At 43.4% G+C, this 27,135-nt stretch overlaps 1 protein-coding gene across 1 annotated transcript in view; it reads left to right on the top strand.

Annotated features, from left to right (window-relative positions):
* The window catches only part of LOC311053740 (FH2 domain-containing protein 1-like), a gene marked incomplete at its 5' end in the record, with an annotated part of 29,209 nt that extends 3,536 nt beyond the window's left edge, over nucleotides 1–25,673 (top strand). The window contains 10 exon segments of the mRNA XM_084069421.1: nucleotides 2,713–2,774; nucleotides 7,599–7,701; nucleotides 8,213–8,298; nucleotides 10,859–10,959; nucleotides 14,637–14,707; nucleotides 16,716–16,823; nucleotides 19,053–19,123; nucleotides 21,714–21,831; nucleotides 22,185–22,349; nucleotides 22,794–25,673. Of these exon segments, the coding sequence (XP_083925547.1) occupies nucleotides 2,713–2,774; nucleotides 7,599–7,701; nucleotides 8,213–8,298; nucleotides 10,859–10,959; nucleotides 14,637–14,707; nucleotides 16,716–16,823; nucleotides 19,053–19,123; nucleotides 21,714–21,831; nucleotides 22,185–22,349; nucleotides 22,794–25,016 (3,108 nt within the window). The 3' untranslated portion in view covers nucleotides 25,017–25,673.
* Nucleotides 25,674–27,135: the final 1,462 nt, after the last annotated feature.

Here is a 27,135-nt window from a genome sequence, read left to right as displayed (position 1 = left end):
ACTCTATAGCATGTGTTATCTGTCACTCTGTAAACATTTATTTTTGTTTACTAGTGCCAAATAACTAACCACTCAAGCACTTTAACAAAGAAAACTAAAATAGCCAATCTACAAGCTAGTAGGCTAGATATACTATTTTTTTTTTGTTTTGTTTTGTGGGGGGGGGGGGGGGGGGGGGAGAAAATACAACATTTTCATCTATAGTGACATGCCTAAAAATAAACATAGAGATGCCAGGTTAAAAGTGGTTAAACTATATTTTCTTAGCGTATATAATTTGCCTCTGTATAGGGAAATGAGTGCACACAAAACAAAACAAATATTCATAAGTTAATAATGTGTGGTTGCCACAAAATCCCAAGGCACACCTGAACCTGTTTCACGGCAACACCAGAGTGCCATGGTACACCGTTTTGGGAACCACTTTTCCTATAATAGTGACGAGGCAAATAACCCCTTAAGGGGCTAATTCACACCCTTGTCCTTCAGAGAAGTGTAGAGGAAATTCATTCAGTCTGCGTGTACTTAGCCAACACAATAGCGTTCACACACCAATGTGCGCTCGTGGAGAGTAATGTGTGCGAGGTAAAGTAATCCGCGTGAGGCTTAGGGACACTTATGTCACAACACAACACCCTTTCTGTGTTCCTACAATAGAGTGGAACTCAGGTTTTGCTGTAAAACACACAAAAGTCTCTTGGAAACCTCCGCATATTACAACACAGTAAAATCCTTGGCCTAAACTCAACTCAGAGAGCGTACAAATGGAACCAAATGGACCCTTACGGGTCCATTTGGCTCCATTTGTACGCTCTCTGAGTTACAAATAGACTGAATTAACGCTGAGGATTTTACTGTGCCCACTAGGTCCACTGGGGGTTTCAAATATAGCCTCCTCCTGTGCTGTGCTCACAGACGCACCAGCGTGTCTGACGCAAGCGGGCCATCATCTCTGGCCATCTTACAGTAATATGGAGCGCTTTGTTATCGTAATGTATGTTGTGACACGGCGGGCTCCCCCTTTGTCTTCTTTAGCAAAATAGACAGTTGGAAAGCTGAGACTTTGTTGTCACATCACAGGTTTACAGGCGTAAAAAGAATGGTGCGTGTAATTATTTTATCATACAAGAAGGGGTGAAGAATAGAGAAAGAATTGAGAGATAACAGGACAAGGAAAACAGGTCAGATATGTAAAATGCCAATAAGGTGCATGGATAAAAAAATACTTAATACTAAAAGAAATAGTGATAAAATAGCAATATAAAATAGCAATAAAACGGGATTTAAATAGCGGCAGATATCAAAATAGTCCTTTGTGTGTGTGTGTGTGTAGTCTCGTGTGCAGGTGAAACATCACCTGCACACAGCAGATCAAACATGCCAGGCCACTACAGTATATTAGTGACAGTGCCAGTGCAGGCAAGGGCATTCATTTATGAAAAAAAATATGGAGATAAGAGGTTTCTGCCCGACAGCAACGATAACAGAACAATAACCCTATGTGGAAGCTTGTGTCGTCAGGAAAGCCTGTTAACAGGTGAAAAAGCTCTGTTGGGATTCCATCACCAGCTGGGATACCTAATTGACCACCAATCAGTGCCAGATTTAATGTGCACACTGGCAATATAGGCTAAGGAAGTAAATCCCCCAAATACTTTGATTGCTTAAACTGTGAGTGTGTAGTCATGCTAGTGGCTAGTTAGTTAGTTAGATAGTTAGCATAACCTTGATGTGCTCGGGTTTCTCTCTCTCTCTCTCTCTCTCTCTCTCTCTCTCTCTCTCTCTCTCTCTCTCTCTCTCTCGTGCATTCCATTTTCTTTTATCAACCCACAGCTGTGGCTAAGGTCTATAATTAGTTCTCAGAGAGGGTTCCTTTAGCCAGAGCGTACAGTAACGCCTCGCCATTCACACGACGGCAACACAAGACGGCAATTCCCATGGTGGGTGGCGGGTGGCGTGTTGCACGCGTGCGTGTGCGTGGCCAGGTGGAATATCAGCTGTCCTATAGGGTGACACGCTGGTTACATCAGCAGCGTACAGGTGTCACACATACACACAGATGACATGGAACATTATAGGGGCAAGCAAACACTTATCTGTATGGATGAACAGTACGGAAATAATAATAATGATGAAAATGAAAATGAAAATAATTATATTGATAATAATAATGATAATGATAATGATAATGATAATGATAATGATAATGATAATAATTGTAATAATAATAATAATAATAATAATAATAATAATAATAATAATAATAATAATAACAACAATTATCATCATCATCACATCTTAAGTAATAATACTGATTTATATTATAACTTTTACACTAAATTCCAACTAAGCCCTAGGATCTTCAAGCTCATGTCGCGATGCGACACGTTGTGTGAACTTGAAGATCTGCTATTGTTTTATTTTTAGAAATTTGTCGAGATCTTTTGAAATTGTGTGGAATTTGTTTTGAATGTTCAGTTTTTGTTGTGTTGTATTATGTTGATTTATTTTTGTGGCCCATAATGCCCATGCCCAACATAGGGACATTGATCGGGGGTTAACCTGGCTAAACGGAGAACTAGGATGGAAAGGAAAGGAAAGACGTGACGTGAAACTGAGTCACGCAGACCGACATGACCGCCGGTGCACCTGGCTGCCTGTCAGTCACTGGAAACTCAATCGTTTTTTGTCTGTTTGCTGCTTTGCTTTCAGATCAGCATCCTGGACTCCAAGAGAGGCATGAACGTAGGCATCTTCCTCAAGCAGTTCAAGAAGTAAGTACTGCGCTGCATGCCATGGTGCTTACAACTGTACTTTGACCACCGTCTACGCCAAATCTCTTCGCCAAAAATAGACGATCTACAAGCTCACAATGTGTCGCATTGTGAGCTTGTAGATCGGCTATTTTTGGCTAATGTTCCCCCCAGAATATGGACGCTGGGGTTCAAGTAGCCTGGGATCAACTCCTTTTTCGGTTTTCTGATCCAGTCTAGAGTGGATATAACCCACCGCGTAACCCAAGAGCGCCGTGCACCTCCAAAATGGTTCCCTTAGTTTAAAATGTGTTTAGTTTGGTATAATCGTTTCGTTTCTTTTGGTATAATAATCGTTTGATATATCCATCTATTATTGTAACTCGTAGCGTGACTAGCAATGCTACACTAATTGATTCGCATTATGTGGGGAACAAAGTCATTGCAACGCCAACCGGAAACTTTTTTTTTTTGTTCTAGACCGGATCACCCATTTCTTTTTGAGCATCTGTACTTTACTTGAGTATTTCCTTTTTTTTGGAAGGTTATGACTTACACCCAACCACCCCTCCCAGACCCAAACTAAAGATAGGTTACATTATGAATTAACCACTTCAGAACTGTTTAAAATAAAATAGTGGAAATCCGCTATTTTAAAAAAACGTAAAACGAAAATGTAATTAGTACTTTTGAATACATAGGTGTTGAGGAATATTTGTGTCCAGTAGTACTGTATCTATCCTTTGACTCAAGTACTGGGATTGAGCACAACTGCTGACGCCACCCCAATGGAGGTGATGGTGGGGGTTCAGGGTCAGGTCGCCATCCGCAGAGCCCAGTGGAGCGTGTGCATATCGTTATAACTCCATTGATCGCCGCAGGAGAGGAGGGGAGGGGAGGGGAGGGGAGGGTCCCCCTGGACTCCCCATCACAACACGGTTGTGTAACGGGTTCAAGTGTCAGCGCGATGACGAGGGTCTCAGAAAGAAGAACACACACACACACACACACACGGGAGGGAACAGCGAGGGAACAGGGACAAGAGACGGAATGAGGAGTGACTTCTCTCACTCTAGAGTACGCGGAGGGTATAGGGGCGGGAGAGTGTGTTACGAAGTGCCTCGTCATATTATATAGCTCTTTATGTTCTATAGCGTGAGAAGAACAGTGGCTATAATGACAGGGAGGGAGTGAAAGATAGAGAAAAGGGGGTAGGCAGAGGGAGAGAGAGTGGGAGGGGAGGTAGAGGGAGAGAGAGGGAGGGAGGGAGAAAGGGAGGAAGAGAGAAAGACAGAGAGGAAAGACAAGGGGCAGGGAGAGAGAAGGAGACAGAAAGAGAGAGAGAGAGGGGGAGAGAAAGGGAGCATGATATAGAGAAATAGGGAGAAAAATATAAGATAGCTCAAGAGAGAAAGAAAGTAAAACAGTACTGCTTGAAGGAGATACAGAGAGATTTACAGAGAGACACAGAGAGTGGGAGATACAGAGAGAGAGATGTACAGAGAGACAGAGAGAGAGAGATGTACATAGAGACAGAGAGAGAGAGTGGGAAATACTGTACAGAGAGAGAGAGAGAGAGATGTGAGAGACAAAGAGTGGGAGATACAGAGAGCTATGTACAGAGAGACAGAGAGTGGGAGACAGAGAGAGTTACAGGGAGAGATACAGAGAGATACAGGAGAGATACAGGAGGCTAGTTCAGTGTCGGGAAATATCCCAGCGCTCTGTTCTTTATCATGTCCTCCTGCGTCGGCCAATGGGAGGAGGCCAAATGTTAATTGGCCCCAAGGTGACTTGCTGCTCAGACTGAATGGATTTAGTTAGATCATGGAAGGCCTTTACATTGAATCACTATCCATCCCTGCTCTCAAGTCTAATGCAGAGATGCTGCTTCCTTGATGATGCAATCTCAGCAGGACGGGCGGGGCTTGTCTGTGTCTGTGACGGACAGATCAAAGACAGAGACTCACTACTTGGTTTGAGTTTGGAAGTCGATTAAAGAGTAGTTAAACAGAATCAATAGTTGATACTGCATATCGTCACTTTTAGGTTGTTATGATAACCTGTGTTTCAATGGATTCAATGTAGTTATTATTTTGGTCACAAGCTGTTATAATACTTTTCATTGGTGAAATATTGATAAGCCCCACAGATAGAATTAACCTGTTTCAACCTGGCGTCCCTATATTTAGGAATAAAAACCCTCATTGACACTGGACACACAGTCCAGTGTCAAATACTGTAGTTTCTCAGCCAATAGTCTCTATGCACATCAGCCATATTGGGAATGAATTGGGCCCCTTCCTTACTTCCTTCACAGGTGTTACCAATAATACTAATTAAGGCTCTGTTCCATTTAGTGTGGCACAGTGGTCGTCTTATTTTCAAGGACCCCCATAACTCTGAGAGAGTACAAATGGAACCAAATGGACCCTCACGGGTCCATTTGGTTCCATTTGTACACTCTCAGAGTTACACACCCACCACAAGGGGCCATTTGGGAACCACAATGGAGTGTTTCTAGTGAGCCAACATGCACAATATCAGCACCCTGGCCAGAATTGAACAGAGCCTTCATTAGTAGCATTGGTAACACCTGTGAAGGAAGTAAGAAGAGGCCCAATTTCTTTCCAATATGGCTGCCGTGCATAGAGCCTATTCAATCGGCTCTCCTCAACATCACAGACACATTCAGTTGATTCAGTAGCATCAACGCTTAAATGACTCGCTATTAATCTGGCCGGTGTGTGTTCAGCTAAACTCAGCAGCTGTATTACGTAATGTCGGTGTATTGTACCATGTAGCGTTGCACTGCATTGACGAAGGCAGGTCAGGCTCTTATTTGCGTGCAGGCAGCTCATTTGCATATGGCTTATTTCCATCGCATTTGACTGTCATGTGTCGACTCCACTAATCTAAGCATGATCAGTGATGTCATCACACTCTGCGTGTAAACATGGTCTCTCGTTACTTGGTTACCACACTGAATCACTGATTATTTGCCCTGGATGAGGGGGGTGAAATCCTGAGTGTTCATTTTAACTCTGAGAGTGTGTATATCAAGAATCAAGAGGGCTTTATTTGTCACTCACTCATACAGGTACAAGCAGCAAAATGTTAATAGGGCCATTTGTACACTCTCTTTTACAGTGTAACAGTTACGTATAAGCCCTAGGGCCAGTGGTCGCAAAATTACTCCCATTTCTTACTTAAGTAAAAGTATCAATACTGCAATGTAGAAATACTCAGTTACAAGTAAAAGTGTGGAATAAAAAATGTACTTGGGTAAAAGTACAAAAGTATTGGTATCAAAATGTACTAAAGTACCAAAAGTAAAAGCACTAAAATGTTTGAAAATAGCAGATCTACAAGCTCGTAGATCGTCTATTTTCAAATAGCCTAGGTATAAAATAGGGCTAAAGGGGTTAATGCATGTTTTATAAAAAGCATTTATATCTGCAAAATAACTCGTAACTAAAGTTTTCAAATAATTGTATTGGAGTAAAGTAAAAGTACCTAAAAATGTACTTAAGTATAGTACTTGAGTAAATGTACTTACTTACTTTCCACCACTGCCTAGGGCTGATATGGCAGTAACTGACCGATTATCTCAAGCTAACATGCCTAGTATGCGCTCAAACTGCAGCCATGAGCAAACAGGGCCACCATGGTTTCAGCTTTGACCAAATACTATTTTCACTTTGTGAATAAACCAGACAGGATCTAATAATAGGTACTGTGGGCTACTGGCAGAGCGCACAAGAAACTTGGCATTCAGACTCACAGACAGACCGACAGACCCTTTCCCAGACAGCTCGGCTCCTATACGGAGCCATACTGTAATTAGGCTTATGGGTATATATCTGATAAACAAATGATCGCCCCGGCAACCTTTGGGCAGCGACTAATGCCTGGCCAAGGCATTCTGAAGTGAAAAGGATAGAACTTTATTGTCTTGGCCAGAGAACGTTCCTCAGGCTTCTCCCAGCACAGTAAAAGTACAGTAGCATTACATGATGAGTTTGTATTGTCAGGGATGTGGTGGAGCCAGGGGCGGGGTTGAGAGTGGCGCTCCGCTAGTTGTTTGAGCTGCACGCACGCCACACGCCCCACGTGCGTGCCCGCGAGAGTGCGTTCAACTTACCTGGAACAATAGCACATCGAACAACCAAAACAACCATTCGCACCGTCTTACAAAAGCACAAATTAATGTAGGAATGACCCTGGCTCTTTTAAAAGAGGCATAGCTGCCAGATTTATGAAGCAGTCCATATGAACGTTTGGAGAACCGAGGCTGATGGATTTATGAATGAACTGAATTTACAGAGAGCTCTGCAACACTATAAAGTATCTGATATGTTGTGGGTTAATAATGAATAGGCCTACATATTTAAGAGGTTATTTCAATCGGTGACGCACACGTGTGCACGTGCGAGTGACGTAGCGCCCCCACAGCTAACAAGACTCCATGCTAAGTCCCTTTGTATTGTGTTTGTCTCTGTTTGCTTGCTAATGAAACCTTGCCAGTCCTGCTCTTCTGTCTCACACATCGATGTGCCTGTTTGATGGAAGACTGGGATTTACTGCCCTGGACACACACACACACACACACACACCCACACACACACACACACACACACACACACGCACGTACGCACACGTACGTACACGCACACGCACATATAGGGAGAGAGAGATAGAGAGATAGATGAGACAAAGACAATGCCACTATGCTGTACACAAACTGTACTGTATGAGAGAGAGAGAGAGAGAGAGAGAGTGCATAGAGAGGAAGAGTGTCTGCACCTGTTTAACCAAGTTGTCATGGTTACTGTCTCCTGGCAGGTCCAACATCGCCATCGTTGAGGACATCAGACAAGGAGACGGAAAGATTTACGGAGCCGAGCTGCTCAAAGACCTGCTGAAACTCCTGCCCGACATCGAGGAGGTGCGCGCACGTGTGTGTGTGTGTGTGCGCGTGTGCACGTGCGCGTGTGCACGTGCGCGTGCGTGCGTTTGTGCGCGCGTGCGTGCAGAGAAACAGCAATATAATACAAAGTAACATCACACAGTAGTACCAACAATGAGTTACATTAGGGCCTACTGTAGTTTTAAAAAGAAAAGTGTTTAATTTCTGCTGATCTGAAGTGCAGATCTTTTAAGGCTACGGTTTTAAGACTCATTGTCGACAGTGATGGCTGACAGAATGATGCAAGTCATACTGTAAACCAACCATTAACGAATATTCTCATCGAAAAAAGATTCAGTGTGGAACAGAAAAGCTCTGTTGATGAATGTCTGCATATGGAACCATTTGAACCATATAAAAAGCCTCTATACTGTAGAACCATTTGAGGTGTTATGTGTGTTTTTGTCTCCCGGTACAACCTGTGAGTGTGTTATGCGTGTTTTTGTTTCCCTGTATAACCTGTGAGTGTGTGTGTCTGTTGCCTCCTCAGGTCAAGAAGCTGCAGTCTTTTAAAGGAGACCCCAGCAAGCTGACTCTGGTGGATAACTTCATGTACCAGCTCATCCAAATCCCACGGTAACATACTGACATTCATCTCTACTGTACAACTGTCATTCTATTCTTAATCTGTTTTATTTCTGGACAAGTACAGTAGATATATTTGAAGACATGTCTTTTGGATTTTCTGCCTCGACCACTTGACAAAGCTTGTGTCTCTCATGCCTGATTTATACTTGGTTGTGTGGTGGTGCCACGCACCAAATACAGCAGATCTACAATCTTGTAGATCTGCTATTTTCAGTGCCTTACTCAAGCTGTACCCTTAACCTTACACTTTTTATGTCGATCTGGATAAGAACGTTTTCTAAATGCCTAACTTGTTGTGTAACTGGTGTCTATTTAGCCTGGTAAATTTACAATTTAGGCATTTATCAGACGCTCTTTTCCAGAGTGATTTACAAAGTGTAAAATTTGAGTAAAATGCCATGAACCCTATTCAACAAACGGCAAGGTAAATGATCACGTAAATAGAGTGCAAAGAAAACAATTAAGTAACTAGGATACCAGAGTAATCAAACCTAGCATCTGTCTAAGAGCAGAATGCTATCTAAATACCATTCTTAACATTTGTGGTCAAGCAAACAGTAAACTGGTGACATTAGCCGGGCTAACAGGTAAGCATTGTGTTTGTATTGGTCCATAGTTAAATAGTCAGCAGTAAAAAAAGCTTTTTAGTACATCATCCCCTTTGTTGATGCGTGTCGAGTTACCCAGCAACCATTGTTTGTTGCACAAGTCTTAATCTCTGTTTGGATTGGTTGGTATTGTAGTAAGGTGAGCTGTGATGGGTTCTGCTAACATCCATGTTCATTCAGGTATTTACTTTAAAGGGGGTTAACCTTTTTCAACCTGGCATCCTTATTTTGGGGCATTCCATTACAGGCAAAAATGGCGATTTCCCCCCCCCCCCCCAAACTGGTTTATGAAGTAACGAAAATAGCCGGTCTACAATGTCACAGCGCATCACTTTTTTGCTATTTGTTTTATGACGAGTGGTTGCAGTAAGAGCAGAAAAACATATGTTCCCATTCATTGGGTGGTGATTTGCATACATGAGAGAGAGAAGAGAGAGAGAGGTTGAGAGAGAGAGAGAGCGAGAGACAGAGAGAGAGAGAGAGAGAGAGAGAGAGAGAGAGAGAGAGAGAGAGAGAGAGAGAGAGAAAGATGTAAATGTCTCGTTTTATAGTTGCCATTCAGAGACCCAGTGTAGATGTGTAGGGCCAGCATTTCATATTTATTTATCTTTGATATGGTTCTTGTCTTTTTACTCTTACCTGTGCATCTGCTCTGTTTCATTCTAGCTGCTATGACACCTGAATCTCTGAGGATCAGTAAATCCTCAGAGGTAATCTGATCTTATCTTAGTGAGATCAGAGTAAATGTCATGAACCCTAGTCAACAAACGACAGGGTAAATGATCAGATAAATACAGTGCATAGAAAACAATTAAGATAGACATCAAACCTAGCATCTGTCTACACAGCATGCTGTCTGTTAGCATTCTGTGGTCAAGCAAACGTTATCTATCTAATAGCATAACATATGTGAACAATTGGCCAACATACATCTGCATTGATTAAAGTTGTCAGTCCCCACGACTGATTTCATTTGGATTCCATAGAAGCCAAAGCCATGCATGTCTTCTATGGAAGCATGTTGCACAGTGAAAATAGTCTAATCTACAAGCTCTCAATGTGTCTGCGACACATTGAGAGCTTGTAAATTTACTATTTTCGGTTATTAGATTATTAGAGCATTTGAGGTGGCCAAACTTCAAACAAATATGTTCAGAAGCATCTTCCATAAAACCCTAATTCAGTTAGACACTTCAGCTCAGGATTAAACATTTACCATTCATTGCAATGATATTGCATTCAGTTTGGTGGTGTGCTAGGGGCTGAGGTAGAGTCTGAAGAGGTGAGTGCTAGGTAGAGTATTAAGAGGTGCATTTTCAGACTGCAGTGGAAAATGGGGAGTGAGTCTGCGGGTGGGGAGGGTCATTTTACAGCTTGGGAGTCAGGAGGTGCCAGGAAGGGAGAAGAGACTAGGATGCTTGGAGTGTTGGCCAGGGTGTCGTAGGGAAGGAAGGGACAGGCAGTTCAGCCAAGATGGCGTTCGGTCAAAATCAGCCGTGGCTTAAGAACTTGAACAGCATCCAAGATTCCACGTACACCGTTGAAACCGGAGCAGAGGACAAATTTGTCAAACAAGTCTATGAAGCTATCTATGAAAAAGTTTAATCTGCAACACCATTTTATACAATATGTACGTAGTGGGGGTCCCTGCTTCATCTTTCTTTCAGCTAAGGGGTCCTTGGCCTGAAAAACGTTGTAGACCCCTGCTCTAGACCTCAGAGTGCTGAGAGGTCGCTCGCTGTGCCAATTCAGCCCGCTTTGCCACTCTTTAGTTGCGTTGATTGGCCATCTGCCGTATCCGCCCCCAGGGGTTATACGGCACAAACTTACCATATCACCCTCTCAGTTCTTGTATCGATCCTCTTACCCCAGGTGAAATAAAGGCAGGGTATATGATAGTATATGAATGTGACACCCGTGTACTTGTGTTTCCCGTATAGTTTTGAGGTGCGCATCGAGGCCATGGTGCTGCGCGAAGAGTTCTTTCCGTCTTGTGCGGTGATGAGCCGCGATATCGATGTCATCCATGTCGCCACTAAAGGTAATGACTGGCACACACACACACACACACACACACACACACACACACACACACACACACACACACACACACACACACACACACACACACACACACACACAGACACTTCAAACTCACACGCAATCTGTGTAAACCTACACACACTAAAAAGTGATGCATGGGTATATCAACACACACACACACACACACACATTTAAATGTGCATGCACGTACAGTACTGTATGTATAAGCACTGTCCTCCCCCCCCCACACACACACACACACACACACACACACACACACACACACACACACACACACACACACACACACACACACACACACACACACACACACAAACACACTCTCGGACACACACACACTCTCGGACAGGTGACCCAGTTATCTGAGCCAGCAGTGAACTATGTGAAGTGGTTGGAATGTGTCACCCGAGATGACACAGTGCAGGTACACACAGGTACAGTTACACACGCCGAGGGCAACAAACAAGTGATGATGTTGCATTTGAAATGTCACCAATATTTGACATGATGTTATATTGTATGTTTAAGTAGGCGTTGTCCTTGTAGTTGAAGCAGCAAGCATAACTCTATCCCTAACCTCTAAACTCTCAGGGTAGAGGACAGGGTACAGCAACTTGCAACACCCAAGGGACCAGTGTCCATGTACCTGTCAAACCAGTGGTTCTCAAACTTGTCCAACACCACGACTATAACAAAAACGATAGTGAACAAATAGTTATAGTGCTTGGTGTGAATGGCCCTTGTTTTATTTATTTTGTCTTTTTCTGCCTTTATTGATAGTATAGTAGACTGAAAATGGGGGAGAGAGATGGGACATTAGGGAGTGACACGCAGCAAAGATCAGTGGGATCGGGAATCGAATCGAATGGTCAGGCTGCATCAGCAGCCTAGGTGCCTGGACCGCTTACCCTAGCCGTCCGGGCAGAATGGCCCTTATTTTGAGGACCACGAAAATTGTCCTCACAATGTCTGTTTCGCATGCACACGCGCACACACGCGTGTGCGCTTAATAATCCACTGTGAATCAGGGGGGATTAGTTCACACTGATCAGCAAATTCTGAAACAGAGCTCTGAGCCTAATATATACTTCACCGCATGGCGGTGACACTCACCGACAAGACCTGATATATGGTTGTTGTCGGGCAGAAACCTCTTACTGTATCTCCATATTTCAACTTTCTTTGTTTTTTCGCAAACTAACACCCTACTTGGTCATACTACAGCGCCACACAAAAGCACCAAAGTAGCAGATCCACAAGCGCGACGCGTTTCAAGCTTGTAGATCTGCTGCTTTCGACACTTTTGAATTCGAACCCTGAAAAGTCACAGTTTTGGACATATGAGGGTTCCCACCCGACAGAGACGATGAACAAGCTAGCGATTCGTCAACTCGGCAAGTGACACGGTCGTACTGCAGAGTATAAATTAGGCTTAAGGAACCTCATCATTCCCAGAGTGACTCGGTGTCACTTCTGCTGAGTCACTCTTTCTCTCTCACTGCTGCACTCTCACTGCAGCACATGTTTATAACCCAGAGCCATTGAGATAAAAAAAGAGTTGTGTCAAGGAAAGGAGGGGTCATAAACGCTACAGGTCATGAGGTTCATGTATCACACACATCCTTCATCAACACAACACTCAACATGTGTTGTCGACAGAGGTTCATTATGACTCATAGTAATGGCACTAGGACAGAGAACACTCCATTCACTACAATGGGAACGTGTTGCTCTACAATAGACTGGTTATATAAAGTAGTTGAAAAGAGTATAAATCTAACACACCAGTATAATGCTCCCATATGCAATTATTTCCACACCATTAAAGAGTAACGTTGCCGATTTTGCACCCAAAGCCTATTTTAATGAAGTTGAGGACATAATAAACGTGATGTTGGAGTGTATGTTGTGTTTTTTCTGTGTTTTGATATTTTGAACATGATTTTGGCGACTGTGACATCATCGTACAGAATGTCAGTTCTTCCTGGACCACAATGGACTACAGCCCATGTTTCCTGTAGTTCCATTCAGACCTTCCCCTCCAGCTGATGTCAATCACCTTGTTTAGACTATCAGACACCTAGTCAGACTGTACTATATAAGTGGTCAGGGAAGAGAGAGGAGTGTGACTGGAGTTGGGTTTTTGTTAGTTTGGCTTTTGTTTTGAATGTATTATGCATTTGTTCTTTATGCACTTGTTTTAACCTGTATTAGGTAAATAGTCATTTTGTATCGTGTCTGCAAATATTAATGTTGTTAGATGGTGTTTACATGTCTTCTGAAGTTATTATTGGAGTGGCATGATGCCCTTCACTGTGGAGGTAGATGTAACTGACGCCTTAAAAAGGTGATTGACATCAGCTGGAGGAGAAGTCCATTGTAGTACAGGAAGAACTCACATTCTGTATGATGTCATCATAATCGTGTTCAAAATATCAAAACACAGAAAAAAACACAACACACTCCAGCATCATGTTTATTATGTCCTCAACTTCATTAAAATAGGGTTTGGATGCAAAATCTTGCCCTTTAAAGAATTGCATATGGGAGCATTATACTGGTGAGCAGATTTTTACTCTAGATTTATTAGCCTAGTAGGTCCGGGATGCAATATTCAGCTGTTTCTCAGCTTTTTCTCATCTGGTTATATAATGTGCACATTTATATATCCATGAACACAATAAACAGGTTTCATTCAGCTCATTGCTGATCTTCTTTGAGTGGAGCTCAAAGAAGGAGAAATAAGTGTGTAATGTGATGCTGTGCTCTGACTGGACTGTATTGATCCATGTGAGCATATCTATTGATTTGAGACACAACAATTTATTCTACAGAACAAAATGCAGTAAAAGATGCTTGGGGCAATTTATAGTGCACTAATATCATTCTGGACGATGAACTTTATTGTTAAACATAATCGTTGCTGTCGGGCAGAAACCAGCTTTTGCATTTTTTCCCCCATAAATCTGTGCTATTGAACACCCTCTACGTCTGTGTGTTGGTAAAAAGAAATATTGAACCGATAGAAAGTATTAACAAGCGCTTCTGACAAAACCAGCTAACTCCATTTGATCCTCAAACTTACTGCTAAACCAGCTAACTCTGTAAGTGTTCAAGTGCATTAAATGTATAAAAATCTTTTGAAAATAGCAGATCTACGAGCTCACAACGCGTCGCTTTGCAACACGTTGTGAGCTTGTAGATCGGCTATTTTCAAATAGCCAAAGTATAGGGTTGCAGTGGTTAATGTATGTTTGGTAATAAGACTCAAAATCTTCAAAGTAAATAACTCAAGTTTTCAAATAATTGTAGTGGAGTAAAAAGTACAATATTTGTCTCTGAGATGTAGTGGAGTAGAAGTAAGTAAGAAGTAAAAGTGTTGAGAATTGGAATCACTCCAGTAAAGTAAAAATACCTCAACATTTTACTTAAGTACAGCACTTGAGTAAATGTACTTAGTTACTTTACACTAAGTACATTTGCAGGTAGTACAGTCAAAAGTTTATGCTAAAAGGATATAACACAAAAAGACCCAGGCCAGGGGCTTGTTTCCTTTGTGGTCCATTGTACTCAATTCATGCGTAATACATCTAACACAAATACAATACATATTGGGTGGTGTGTTGTAGTAATTGATGGTTGTTGTTTGTGTAGAGCTGATGAACTGTGAGGAGCTTCATGCTATCCTGCACCTGGTGCTGCAGGCCGGGAACATCATGAACGCTGTGAGTATACAACACTAATGCATCTATTCACCTTATTCTTGGCCCTTCTCCAGGGCGGCGCCACTGAGTTTTTTCTCTGTCTGCGGCTTCATTCAATATCTGGTCACTTCCGCCCCAGTAGGCTACTGCAGGTGTAATGCAGGCAATCAGCAGTGTTGCCAGATTCTGCAAGAGAAACAAGCGGCCAGGTCTCTGAAAACAGGCCCAAAAGAAGCGACTAGGCTAAGTTTGACAATGCATTGCATCGCAACGCGTTGTGAGCTTGTTGCTATTTCAAAAATTGCTATTCCAAAGTTGGAACAATGCCCCTCTGCACTTGAAAATTCAAGGTTCACTCCCACTCCTAGACCACAGTTCTTGCTGTGTTACCCCAGGCTTTTTTCCATTTGCAAAAAAAAAAATGCATAGGCAAGGGGGTCCCTGGCACAGATGAGGTTCCGTGGACAATACATATTAATCTGGGGGGAAAAAATTAGACTGCAAGCCCAAATAAGCAACTATACTTTAGAAATCACCAATATTTACAAGTGGCTATACATAAAAACAAGTCGCTTGTTAAGCAGACAGGAAACCCCTTGATATGGGGCTCCCCCACCCCCCTACCCCCCTACGTTAGAGCGGAAATGTGGATGTGGCCAGGAATAAGGTGAATACTGTACACACATTACATTCATTTTCATTCACTACTGTGCTACCTGTACAGGTTTAAATGTTATATCTTTGTGTTATCCACATACCAAGTGACAAGTAGCAAAGTTAGGATGTGTGTGACTGTAAGAATTGAGCTGCACCTCCTAAATTCAGTGCACCAAGTAGGCTATTAGGGGGAGTTCTGGTCCTAGAACTGTCATGTTCAAGAGCCATGGAAAGAAATAGAACCCACGCTAAGGAAAGGAGGACATTTCCTCACTGTGTAGCATTCATTTCAGTAGTCTTTTTTGGAGAGTACTCTTATAGCTCTGTTGTCATTATAGCGTTTGTCTGTATGGAAGTACTGCTCGAAAATGAATGCTGCTGGGTCCTAGCACCTCAGTATATTTTGGAACACAACAAGTTGTCAGAAACTGTATTTATTACATTTAAAATGCATAAATAAATACATTTCCAGTACATTTCAGGTGCCTGCGTCAGACACTCAAAAATACTAAAATGGTGTTTAGAGTAGTCTTAAAACAAACAAACAAATGTATTACAAAGTTATTGTGAAAAATACACAATTGAAACAATATATAGAAAATGTATTGTATTACACAGGTCCTCTCTAACGCTCACTATGGTGTCGTTTGCTGACAAATCACTGATTTACAAGCTACAGTAACTGATTTCGAAGATAACTGGTTGTGACACAAAACATTGTTAAGCTTCAGTTTGTGTTGCCATACTACGGGGCATCAATTAAGCTGTACTTCCCATGCTCTGCACCTCTCTCTCTCTCTCTCGTACACTGTACTGCGTTACAATCTGACTAACATCACAATCAGATTCAGAATAAGTTGGTACTCTAGATGCACAGCATTTGATTCAACTCTTAAAGGAATAGTTCACCCCCAAAATGTTTTTTTTTTTTCAGTCACCCCATAGAGACTTGAATTCATGGATATTTCTTTGTTTGTCTCATTCCTAAGCCAATAATTTGATGACCGGCAGCGGTTCCAGAGTCTCCTTTGTGTCTCCTGCTGGAACCGCTGCCTACCGGTCCGCTGGTCATCAAATTATTGGCTTAGGAATGCGACAAAAACAAAAAAATATCCATGAATTCAAGTCTCCATGGGTGAACTATCCCTTTAAACAGAAATGGTAAATATTTACAGAAATTAAGAGATACAAAATCAAATTGATAAAACTAAAATGAAGGTGTGTCTTTTGTGTACATTTAGTGTTGTTGTTGTTTTGTTTTGTTTTGTTTTGTTGAGTTGCCTTCTCCGTGAGGTATTGTTGAATCTTAATGTTCTTGTGTCGTGTCTTACTGTTGTTGTATTGTGTCTTAATGTTGTGTCGTGCGTTTCAGGGAGGTTATGCGGGCAACGCTGTGGGATTCAAGCTGTCCTCTCTCCTCTCGTTGGCTGACACCAAGGCCAACAAACCAGGCATGAACCTCCTGCACTTTGTGGCTCTGGTGAGTGCAACTTCTTTATAGAATGTCTTACATATTTATGCTCCTCAGACCCCTGTGGGGCAGAAGGCATCCATAATGTTCCTCCACCAATCACTGTCTTTAGCAACCATATGTGCCTCGTGGAGATGGGGTCTCCGTGAGAGACCCGTCTCCAGCAGCTCAGCCTCTTCTTTATATAATGTGTACGTACTGTATAAATGTGATTGTACTGTATAATAGATGAATAAATGATAATATCATGATGTATTATGTTTTTACAGTCCATTGTATGTGAATTATACATGAACTTGCGTTTTAGTTGATAGACGGGTATCTTTGTCTACAGGGTTTCTTATGCTCATTAGCAGGGAACTCACCAGTATATGTGTCAGATTGACCATTTCAAACCATTAATATTTCATGCAAAGAAAGATGAGTGACCAAGGCACTCCTACACTCTACGGAGTAAGTAAGTAAGTAAGTAACCCTTACTTACTTAACCCATTAAGACCAGAAGCCGATTCTACATGTCTCCTAAATCTTAACAGTATTCTGAAAAACGTATGTTTCCATATCAGTGGTGCTCAAACTTTTTCATGTCAAGGACCCCCAAAAGTATAATATATTTGGCCGCCGACCCCATCAAAATATGTTGTTCCAGGGACCCCCCAGAAGCAAAGATTTTAGTTAAAAATGTTCGCTTTAAAAATATATATATTCAAAGATTTGCACACATTTTCACGTTTTTAAAAAAATAGCCCAAAGTGTAAAATAATGCTTTTGAGCTCAAATCTAAAAATGACACAGTTTCAGGTCTTAATGGGTTAAGGGTTACTTAACCAAGCCTTGTTGGTTCCCTGGCCATGTGGCCCATAGGGCAGGAGCCTATCTCCTGTTCCTACAGCGTGAGGCAGCTTGACGTACAAGTGCGTCCCCCAGCCATGACGTACAAGTGCACCCCCCTGGACACGATGCTAGTATGTCGCAAGGACTTACCAAGAATTGTGGTCCAAAACTAAACAAACTGTCTCTGCGATATTGTCAGGGAGGTGGCTCTGTATCGTTTTGATAGTCAGTCACTCATATTTGATACAGTCTGTTTCTGGCGAAAATGTAACTCATTCGGCGGAGGTAACATTAGCGTTTTCTCACCGTCAGTTGATGCTTCATATCCATAAGAGTCAAACCGCCGGGGTCATTAGTTTATTTTTGGAACACAGTTCTTATTTGACACGATATTAACTCATTGAGTGCCATTAACGTGTTTCACGTGTTTTAGCGCTATGGTGCAACGTGCCATTAACGTGTTTCACGTGTTTTTGAAAAAAAAAGAAAAAAACTCAAAAAACAAAAAAAAAACAAAAAAAATCTGAACCCAAGATATCATTATCTGAAGATTTGCAGCTCCATCCACTCCTTGTTTAACTTATAACTGAAAAAGGCTGTACCTCACTTCCTAAGCACTTTTTTTTTACTTTGAAAAAATAAAAAATCGTAATGGCCAGAAATAGATATTAATAATTTGGGCACTCAATGAGTTAAAGAATTCAGAAAGGGGGAAAAAAACGCGACCCAGATAGGATCCCTAAATTACGTCAGACATCAGTGCTCTATGACCCGGCCGGGGAATTGAACCCCGACCTCCCATCTCTGGGTGGACACTGAGCCCACTGTGCTGGCATAATACATACAGTAGCATGGATAACAAAAGGTGACTAGAAATGGGGGTGGAAACCCACATATAAACACAATATACAATACGATACATGAAACATCTTGAATCAACTTTATCACCCCTGTACAAAAGAGCACCGTGTTGGATTTGACTCATCTTCCTCCCCTCTCTGTATTTCTACATTAATTTTTCATATTGTAAAAGCAATCGCTCTGATTTGAACGTTTAAATGGATCGATTACTTCTTGGCTGGGATGAGTCTATATTTAATCGTTTTTTAAATAAATAATAATAACAATGTGAGAAGAGAGGCTGGGAAGGTGAAACGGTTGTGTGTCGTTCACAGCAGGGGGTGATGATGGGTAAACTGCGTGAGACGTGGATTAATATTGCAGGAGGGCCGGAGAGGTAGCAGATGGCAGCAAACACTTACATAACTACAGTATACAGACAGCAGTCACTTTCGCAGTAAAAATAAACGTAACAACATTATGATGAAGACGTAAACTATATACGCTCTCTCTCTCTCTCTCTCTCTCTCTCTCTCTCTCTCTCTCTCTCTCTCCATAATGTAGGAGGGAAAGAAGAAAGATGAGAAGCTACTGAAGTTTCCCGAGAAGCTTCAACATGTTCAGAGTGCCGCAAGGTAAGACGAAACAAAGTTCTGCTGGAGATGAACAACAAAACTCTTTATCAGTTCCATTGCTTTTCTTTATAGGAAGCCGAGAACACATGCGATCACTGACTAGCCAACATGCAATGTCAAATTACAGTTCTAAGACTTGGGACATATTGATTATCATAATGATCATGTTATAATAACATTGTAATTACTAGGGGTGTGCCAATATATCGTCCCGCGATATATCGTGATACGTTTTCGTGACGATATGTATCGTTTTGGCGTTTTTGAAAAAATAAAAAATATTTATTATTATTTATTTATTTTACTTTTATTTTTTTGCAATAATAGTAATGCAAAAACAGAAGTATTTGTTTGCATTAGTCCCCCCCCCCCCCCATATGTTTTCATAAGCTTGTTTTCCCCCCAATATATTTTCATAATAAAAAAGTGCCATATATCGCATCGTATCGATATCGTGAGCCCAATATCGTGTATCGTGTCGTGAAATTAGTGCACACCCCTAGTAATTACCTATTGACACATGCGGCATACAGGATCCAACACGACCCCACATTCTCAGAAACTCAGAATGTGACATGTACTGCATGCACACGCTTGCACGGTGTCTACAAGCGGCCGCCGTAGCTTCGTGGGTAGGGAGGCAGTATGGTAATCAGGAGGTCACTTTTAAAGTGTCACAAGACACTTAACCCTCTAACAGCTCCCCACCTGAGCGCTCATCCTGACCATCCGAGCAGCCATCAGCTGGGTGAAGCTGAAACTGAATTTACCTCTATGAATGTCTACCTTTTTACATACCTAGTGTCTGTGCATGTTTGTCTGAATGGTAGACGGTGCGAATTAGACTGTGCTAAAGATAGAACTCCTTGTATTTCATTGTTGGACCGAAGCCATGCTTTCGGCGTATGCTGCAGACACATTATTATGCAAGCCAGGTACAGTAGAGTACAGTACTTAGAGTGAGAGACTGTACTGTTTGTACTCTGTCTATTCCCTCCGGCAGCTCTCTGTGAGTTGGTCAAGGTCATCGCTGCATGGCAGCATCCTGTACATGACTAATCACATGCCATATGGATGGACATCTGAGAGACGAGGATTAGTCAACACGAATATAGATTTTAGACAATATATACCGGAGGAAATAATTCTACTTTTATAGTAATATATTGTCTCTGTCAGGTGGAAACCTCATATGTGCAAAACTGTGGCGTTTTGCGCCGCATTTTGGATCATTTTGTGGATCTGCTACTTTTGATGCCTTTGTGTGACGCTGTAGTATGATAACGTAGGGCCGGGGTCTTCAACGTTTTTCAGGCCGAGGACCCCCTAGCTGAGGGTGGGGGTGAAGCAGGGACCCCCACTACATTTGTATTCATGTTAAATGTGCGTTTTCAGACATTTAACCACTTAAACCTTCAATACGTTGTAAACTTGACCATTGGCTCTGTACTTGGTCTGCTCTTTTTTTCCCTCTACACCAAAAATAGCCGATCTACAAGCTCACAACGCCTCGCAGCGCGAGGCGTTGTGTGCTTGTAGATCGGCTATTTTCAGCTAATGTTCCCCTCAGAGCAGGGATAGGTTCAAGTGGTTAGTGTAAAAAAAAAAGTCCCTATCACACAAAGATTTGGCTGCCCCCCCTGTAGTTAACCTGAGGACCCCCTAGAGGTCCCGGACCCCCTGTTGAAGACCCCTGATGTACAGTAGGGTGAAAAAAAGGCACAAAAAGTTAGAATATGGAGATAAAAGGTTTCTGCCTGACAGCAACCATAAAACAGTACAATACAGTATACCCGTGGGTAAAATAAAAAATAATATGTTTTCGACTGCTGTATGTTTTGAAACAGCATATGATATATTTAGGATGTGTTTGTGTTTGTGTGTGGGGCTGTTCCAGTGTTCATGCAGCACACTGTACTGACTGTATTGTGGATTCCTTGTTAAGTGTCTCCCAGCCTCCGCAGGCTGTTAGACTGCAGTCTACAAAGCTGCAGAATATAATGACACAGCAGCACAGTGCTCAACATTATGATAATAATGAGAGCTTCAACGCACGCACACACACGCACGCACACACACACAGTAGCAGCAGGGGTTTATTTGCTGTTCTCTAGAGCCAGACCCATTTAATATATGGGTCTGGCTGATATATCAGCCATTATTTGACTTATTGGATGACATCATTGGTATCATCAATTATGCGGCCAATGTGCCCTGATGTTTTACCACTTTCAACCAGGCGTTGCTATTTTTGGGCATGTCATTACAGGCAAACAAAATTGCAGATATACAATCTCTGTTGTTTTTGAATCCTTTTAAATGGGGCTTAAGTGATTAAATAAAAAGGTTTTCTATGTTTATTTGAAAAGAAAATATTGGTCAGTAATTGGTGGTCTAGGGCTCTCTAAAATCGGGTTCGACATTGAACCCAAAAATATGCCATTAGTTGGTTAATTTATGTGGTAGATTTATAAAAATACACATTCAGTGAGTGTTAGCTACAGTATGTGTCTACTGTATGTTCTCTTATAAGATCTCATTATGATCAGTATTAGTTATGTATCCACTGTATGTCTATGCTCTCCTGCAGGATCTCAGTGGAGAACATTGAGATGGAGTTCTCATCCCTCTATGTGAGGACCAGGTCCCTGGAGGAGAAGGTCCAAGGAGACCAGGACCTCCTGCTACAGCTGGAACCCTTTCTGCAGGTGAAAACACACACACACACACACACACACACACACACACACACACACACACACACACACACACACACACACACACACACACACACACCCACACACCCACACACACACACACACACACACACACACACACACACACACACACACACACACACACAGACACCTGTGTAACTAGACTGCTTGTGTACTCTCATCTGATCTTAATTTATGTTATCTTATGTAATCGTACTGTATCAATTCCAGTCATCTAACAGACATGGTGTTCTTGTGTGTGTGTGTGTGTGTGTGTGTGTGTGTGTGTGTGTGTGTGTGTGTGTGTGTGTGTGTGTGTGTGCGTGTGTGTGTGTGTGTGTCAGAGTTCGGTTCGGACCCTGCAGGACCTGCAGCGGCGCAGGTTGGACCTTCGCAAAGAAGGCAACGCTCTTATTGATTTCTTCTGTGAAGACAAGGACACCTTCAAACTGGACGAGGGCTTTCGCATCTTTCAGGACTTCTGTCTCAAGTTCAAGAAGGCTGTGAAGGTGAGCTTCTCATTAACGCACTTTCTTACTTAAGGTGGTTAGCAATCTCCTGAAATAGTTCCTAGTTTATATGATATTGATCTTCCCTTTGGGGCAAAGATTCTCTTAAAGGAGTAGTTCACCCAAAAAATGACTTATTTTCTATCTATTACACACCCCATGAAGCCTTGAATTTGTGGAGATTTTTTAGTTTCTGTCGCAGTCAATAATTTGATGACCGGGTCATCAGTCAGTAGGAGACTCAGTAGTCGACTCTTTGAGACGCGGCCGGTCATCAAATCTTTGGCTCAGGAATGCAACAAGAACAAAAAAAAGAAAGGCTTCATGGGGTGTGTAATTTGATCGAAAATAAGATTTTTTTTGGATGGACTACTCCTTTATCATGTTAGTTATAGAACACCCACAAAGTCTTGAACTTTGACCTCTTGTCCTTTCCTCTGTCAGGACAACCTGGACCGGGAGCTGAAGGAGGTGGCCAGGCAGCGTCGTCTCCGAGAGCTAGAGGAGAAGCGCTTCGCCTGGTCCGCCGCCGACCAGAGCGGCGGCTTCGGCCGGAGCAGCAGCGAGAGCGACATGGAGCAGCTCACCAAGGAGGGCCTCCTGGACTTCTTCCAGCAGAGGTCCCACAGCCCCCACAGCCCTCTGGGACGCTCCGCCAGCGCGCGCCGCCACCGCCACACCGTCTCCGCCGCGGCCGCCGAACGCGAGCTCCAAGATTACCTGGAGCTGTTGGGCGGCGGCGGCGGCGGCTCCGACTACTCCAAGTTCAACAGCCTGCCTCGCTCCGGGCGAGCCGCTCAGCGGAGGACCACCCCTTGGCTCTTGTCCCAGGACGACAACCGCGAGCTGACGGGCCGGGACAGGCCGCTCGCGGCGACGTCCCCGCGAGCCGAGACGGAGCCCATCAGCCCGCTGGTCAGGTATTCCACCTCGGGGTTCAGCGCCAACGAAGACCCGCTCAACGACAACAACAACACGATAAGCTACTCGTCCGTGTCCGAGGGCAGCGTCCTGCCTCGCAACTCTTATGTCTTTCAGAAGACAACTCAAGCGCACAACCTGGCGATCGTGGGGCATATGAGCGTCAGCGTCGAGAAGCACTTGCTGGTCCGCGTTCCGCAAGCTTTTGACCTGTGTAGTCCGAACAATAACAATCGCCACACGCACTTTGTCCACCAAGGGGACGTAGTTCTGACTGATTTGGAGATGGACACCCCTCCACCGTCACCTGTTCTGGACAACCTTCCATGTCATAAGACCTCAGGAAGAGCTGGAAACATGGTTCCTCCTGCCCAGAAAGGGAAAGAATGGAAAGAAGAAGATGAAGACAACAACAGCACGGTTTCATCCACGACCTGCGATACGACCCTCCCTCTGGATCCCTTGGTATCCAATAAGAAGCCAGCGCTTTACATCCTAGACTGCACAGAGACGGACTGCTCCGTTGCCTTCGACTGCTCCGACATCGACAGCTCACCGCTGACGAGGGAAGGATTGACGTCCGACTTGAGAACCTTAGACTTTAACCAGGACAGCCAGCAGAACCAGCAGGATCCCAGTTCCCTGTCCTCCAACCTGGAGTCCATGTCTACCAACGACCAGACCATCTCCACTTCAACCAATGAGCTCTCTGCGGCACGATCTCCAGACGTGGCGTACATCACCCCGTGTGCTGCAGCTGAAGAGTGGGACACCGACAGCTGTGACACTGCCGAAGGCAGACAGGTGGGGGAGAAAGCCGTCCAGACCAACTTCAAGAGCAAGTTGGTTTCCAAAGCATCCAAGGCCAGTGGAACTCACGGCATCAGAATGTTGACCACCAGTGAGAACCAGGGCATGCGTAAGGTCGTGCCTATAACCAGAACCACCAGAGTCGGCAGCCACGTGAAACGGACAGAGCGAGGTGCGTGCCAGGACGGCAACGAGCCGCATCGCCCCCTTCGTGACCAGAGCACCCCGGCCAGAGGAAGAACTGAGAAGACCTGCCGGACCCCCCGACACTCCAGCCTGCCCCCCGACGATTCCAAAATCAGGTCAGTAAGCCTCACGAGCAGCATCTCCAGATGGGCGCGTGACTCCACGCCGAAAAAGTCCTCCTTCCGCAAGCCCAGCGCCAAGCCTCTGAGGAACATCCCCAAGCTGGCGCCAGAGGAGAAGATGTGCCGCTCCACCATGAGGGCCCTGGCTCAGGCTCAGGCCCAGAACCTGAACCAGAACCTGAACCTGACCGGGGCCTCCTCTGAGGTCAGCGGCTCACAGACACTTGTCCCCAAGATCACCTCGGAGGTGCCCAGCTTTGCCCGGAATACCGTAGCCTCCTCTTCCAGGACCAAGAAGGAGCTTGGCACCCCGTCTGTACCCTCCACTCCTTCCAGGAGCCCCTCGCTCCTGGCTCGGACAGCCTCGGCCAAACAGAACAAACTATCGCCTACAACCCACGCTACTGCTCCACACAGTGAGGACAGGCCCCACGGGGGCAGTCTGCGTAAGGTGCAGAGCACAAAGTCCCCCAGACAGAGTTCCTGCTGTAGCGACACCCCACCACCACCACCACCACTACCTTCGACGCGAGAAGACATTCGCAAGAGTAATAGCTTTACTGAGAAGTCTGTCCAGACCAAAGACTCGGTACCATCCAGCAAATCGCCCAAACCAAGCTGGAAATAGAACTAGACCCGGCTGGAACTTGAATGGAGGGGGGACTGAATCCCTCCAAAAGACGTACGTCAACGTTTTAGTTTCCTTCCTGACTTAACACACGTTGAACGTTGAACTTGTGAGCCGAATATTTGATGCAAAAAGGTAGGGATCTTATTGCGGGTCAATGTAAGTGACCTCACCTCATCTGTGTGAGGATACTCCACTTTGGCTGCTTTCATTGTTTGTTTTATGAATTTGCGAAAGAGCAAGATGCTAGACGATGAACTAAACTGATGAAAGGCAAATCCCACATTCGACAAAGGAGCGTTCTTGGCCTGCTTAGCGGTCTGCTGTAATATGATGGTCCAAGTAGCTAAACACTACTGAAAATATAATGCTGCTACTGTAATTAGCTTTGACAATTTGAGACTTGAGTTTCATTGTCTTTCATTTCAGGGTTGTGACACTTTACCTGGCTGCTGTCTTTCTTTGCCTTTTTCGTTTGTCCTGAATGCTGTTCTGTTTTTCTACGTATCTCCCTGCTTCATACCTCAGTTAGACTGCAGTGGCCTTGTACCAGAACGACTAAGGCCCCGATCAGACAGGACGTGTTTTGCGGCCCGTAAAACATAGAGTGGGCTGCACTGCCTTTTTGTGCAGTCTAGTCTACAAAGCAGAGCAGCTTGCGGTTGCTTTTTTTCTCTTGACGTTGAGAGGCAACCAGATTATCACCTGTTACTCTCTTTTGTCGCTATAGCTGTCGCCTGGTCACTGTGCTAAAAGAACAATGGCGGCATGTCTACAAACGATCTCAATTTTACTCCGTCCAACAACATCTGTTTCTGATAACGTCGAAGGCGTCAAATAAGCCATGCAGTTGCTCAGTGTTGATTCATTTCACATGTACAACGGCTAGTTTAAAGGTTGTGGAACTACAGCATACTTTCTTGTCCTTACCACAGACATCTCATTGGACAGTGTGAGACGTAGGGCGTTTTACTGCTTTGAGTTGCAATTTTTTTCACCTTGCTGTGTCCAGGGCACTCTTCCAAACACAAGGTGCCCTGCAACGCAAAAGAAAAAAAACGAAAAACACCCCAAGCTGCTAAAATGCGTCCTGTCTGATCGGGACCCTAACAGAGCCTAGAATTGGTTCTTGTTCAAGTCGACAATGCGATTTCATCTGCAGTGCAACGTTGTGTTGTTGCATTACGTGGGGTTACTGGGACTATACCAGTGCAAACCAGCTGTGGGGCATCTTCCACTAATTGTATGTATGTATGTATGTATGTATGTACAGTACGTATGTATGTACAGTATGTATGTATGTATGTATGTATGTATGTATGTATATCAGTGGTCAGAATGTGTAGATGTTTTAGAACCCCTCCATTGGATATGGAGTAGACATGCACGTAGGAAAAAAAATCAATATTTTTTCCTGTATTATAGGCTAATCCTGTAGATCAACGCTAATGCTATGAAACAAAAGCATTGAACACATACTGTGCGTAGCTCTTTGAATTGAATTAACCCCAGAGGTGATTATTGACAAACATGATATTCTCAATGTAATTATTTTGGATGCTGTATTCTTGTGTTTGATTTCTTTTTTTCCTATGGTGAATGTATTTTTATATAATATGTTCTCTTGTTTTGTGCAAGCTCACCCTGGCCTCTCAAGAATAGAAAATGATCAACACAGCTGCTCATCCCATACCAAAACAATATAGTGTACTGTGTATATAGTATTACAAATACACAAACACTGGCCAAGAATATATATATATATATATATACATTTTGAAACCCCCACGACATCACATTTATTTTCGGTATAGAATACTCCAGCCCTGTTTTTGCACCTCACACGCTTGCCTTCCTCACACAGCGCCGTTGCCTCGACAACCGCAACAACAAAACAACGGGGCATTACCATAAAGCTTAATGTAGCCGCTCCAGCAGAAGAAAAACAACAACAACAAAAAAAAAAACACATCACCAGTAGACAGACACTTGATTGTAAATAAGAGTTAGTAGAACTCGACCCTTTACATTCCATCACGCCTAAAACACAAGTGGATGTTGTGATCCACCCTGCTTAGTAAGTCACGTTGTAAATAATGTAAAGACATAGTATTTTTGG

This window comes from Gymnoscopelus microlampas (genome assembly GCF_963454915.1).
Source record: "Gymnoscopelus microlampas genome assembly, chromosome: 2".
Classification (NCBI taxonomy): domain Eukaryota; kingdom Metazoa; phylum Chordata; class Actinopteri; order Myctophiformes; family Myctophidae; genus Gymnoscopelus; species Gymnoscopelus microlampas.
The sequence above is the reverse complement of the archived record's forward strand: the minus strand, read 5'-3'. Positions and strand labels throughout refer to the sequence as shown.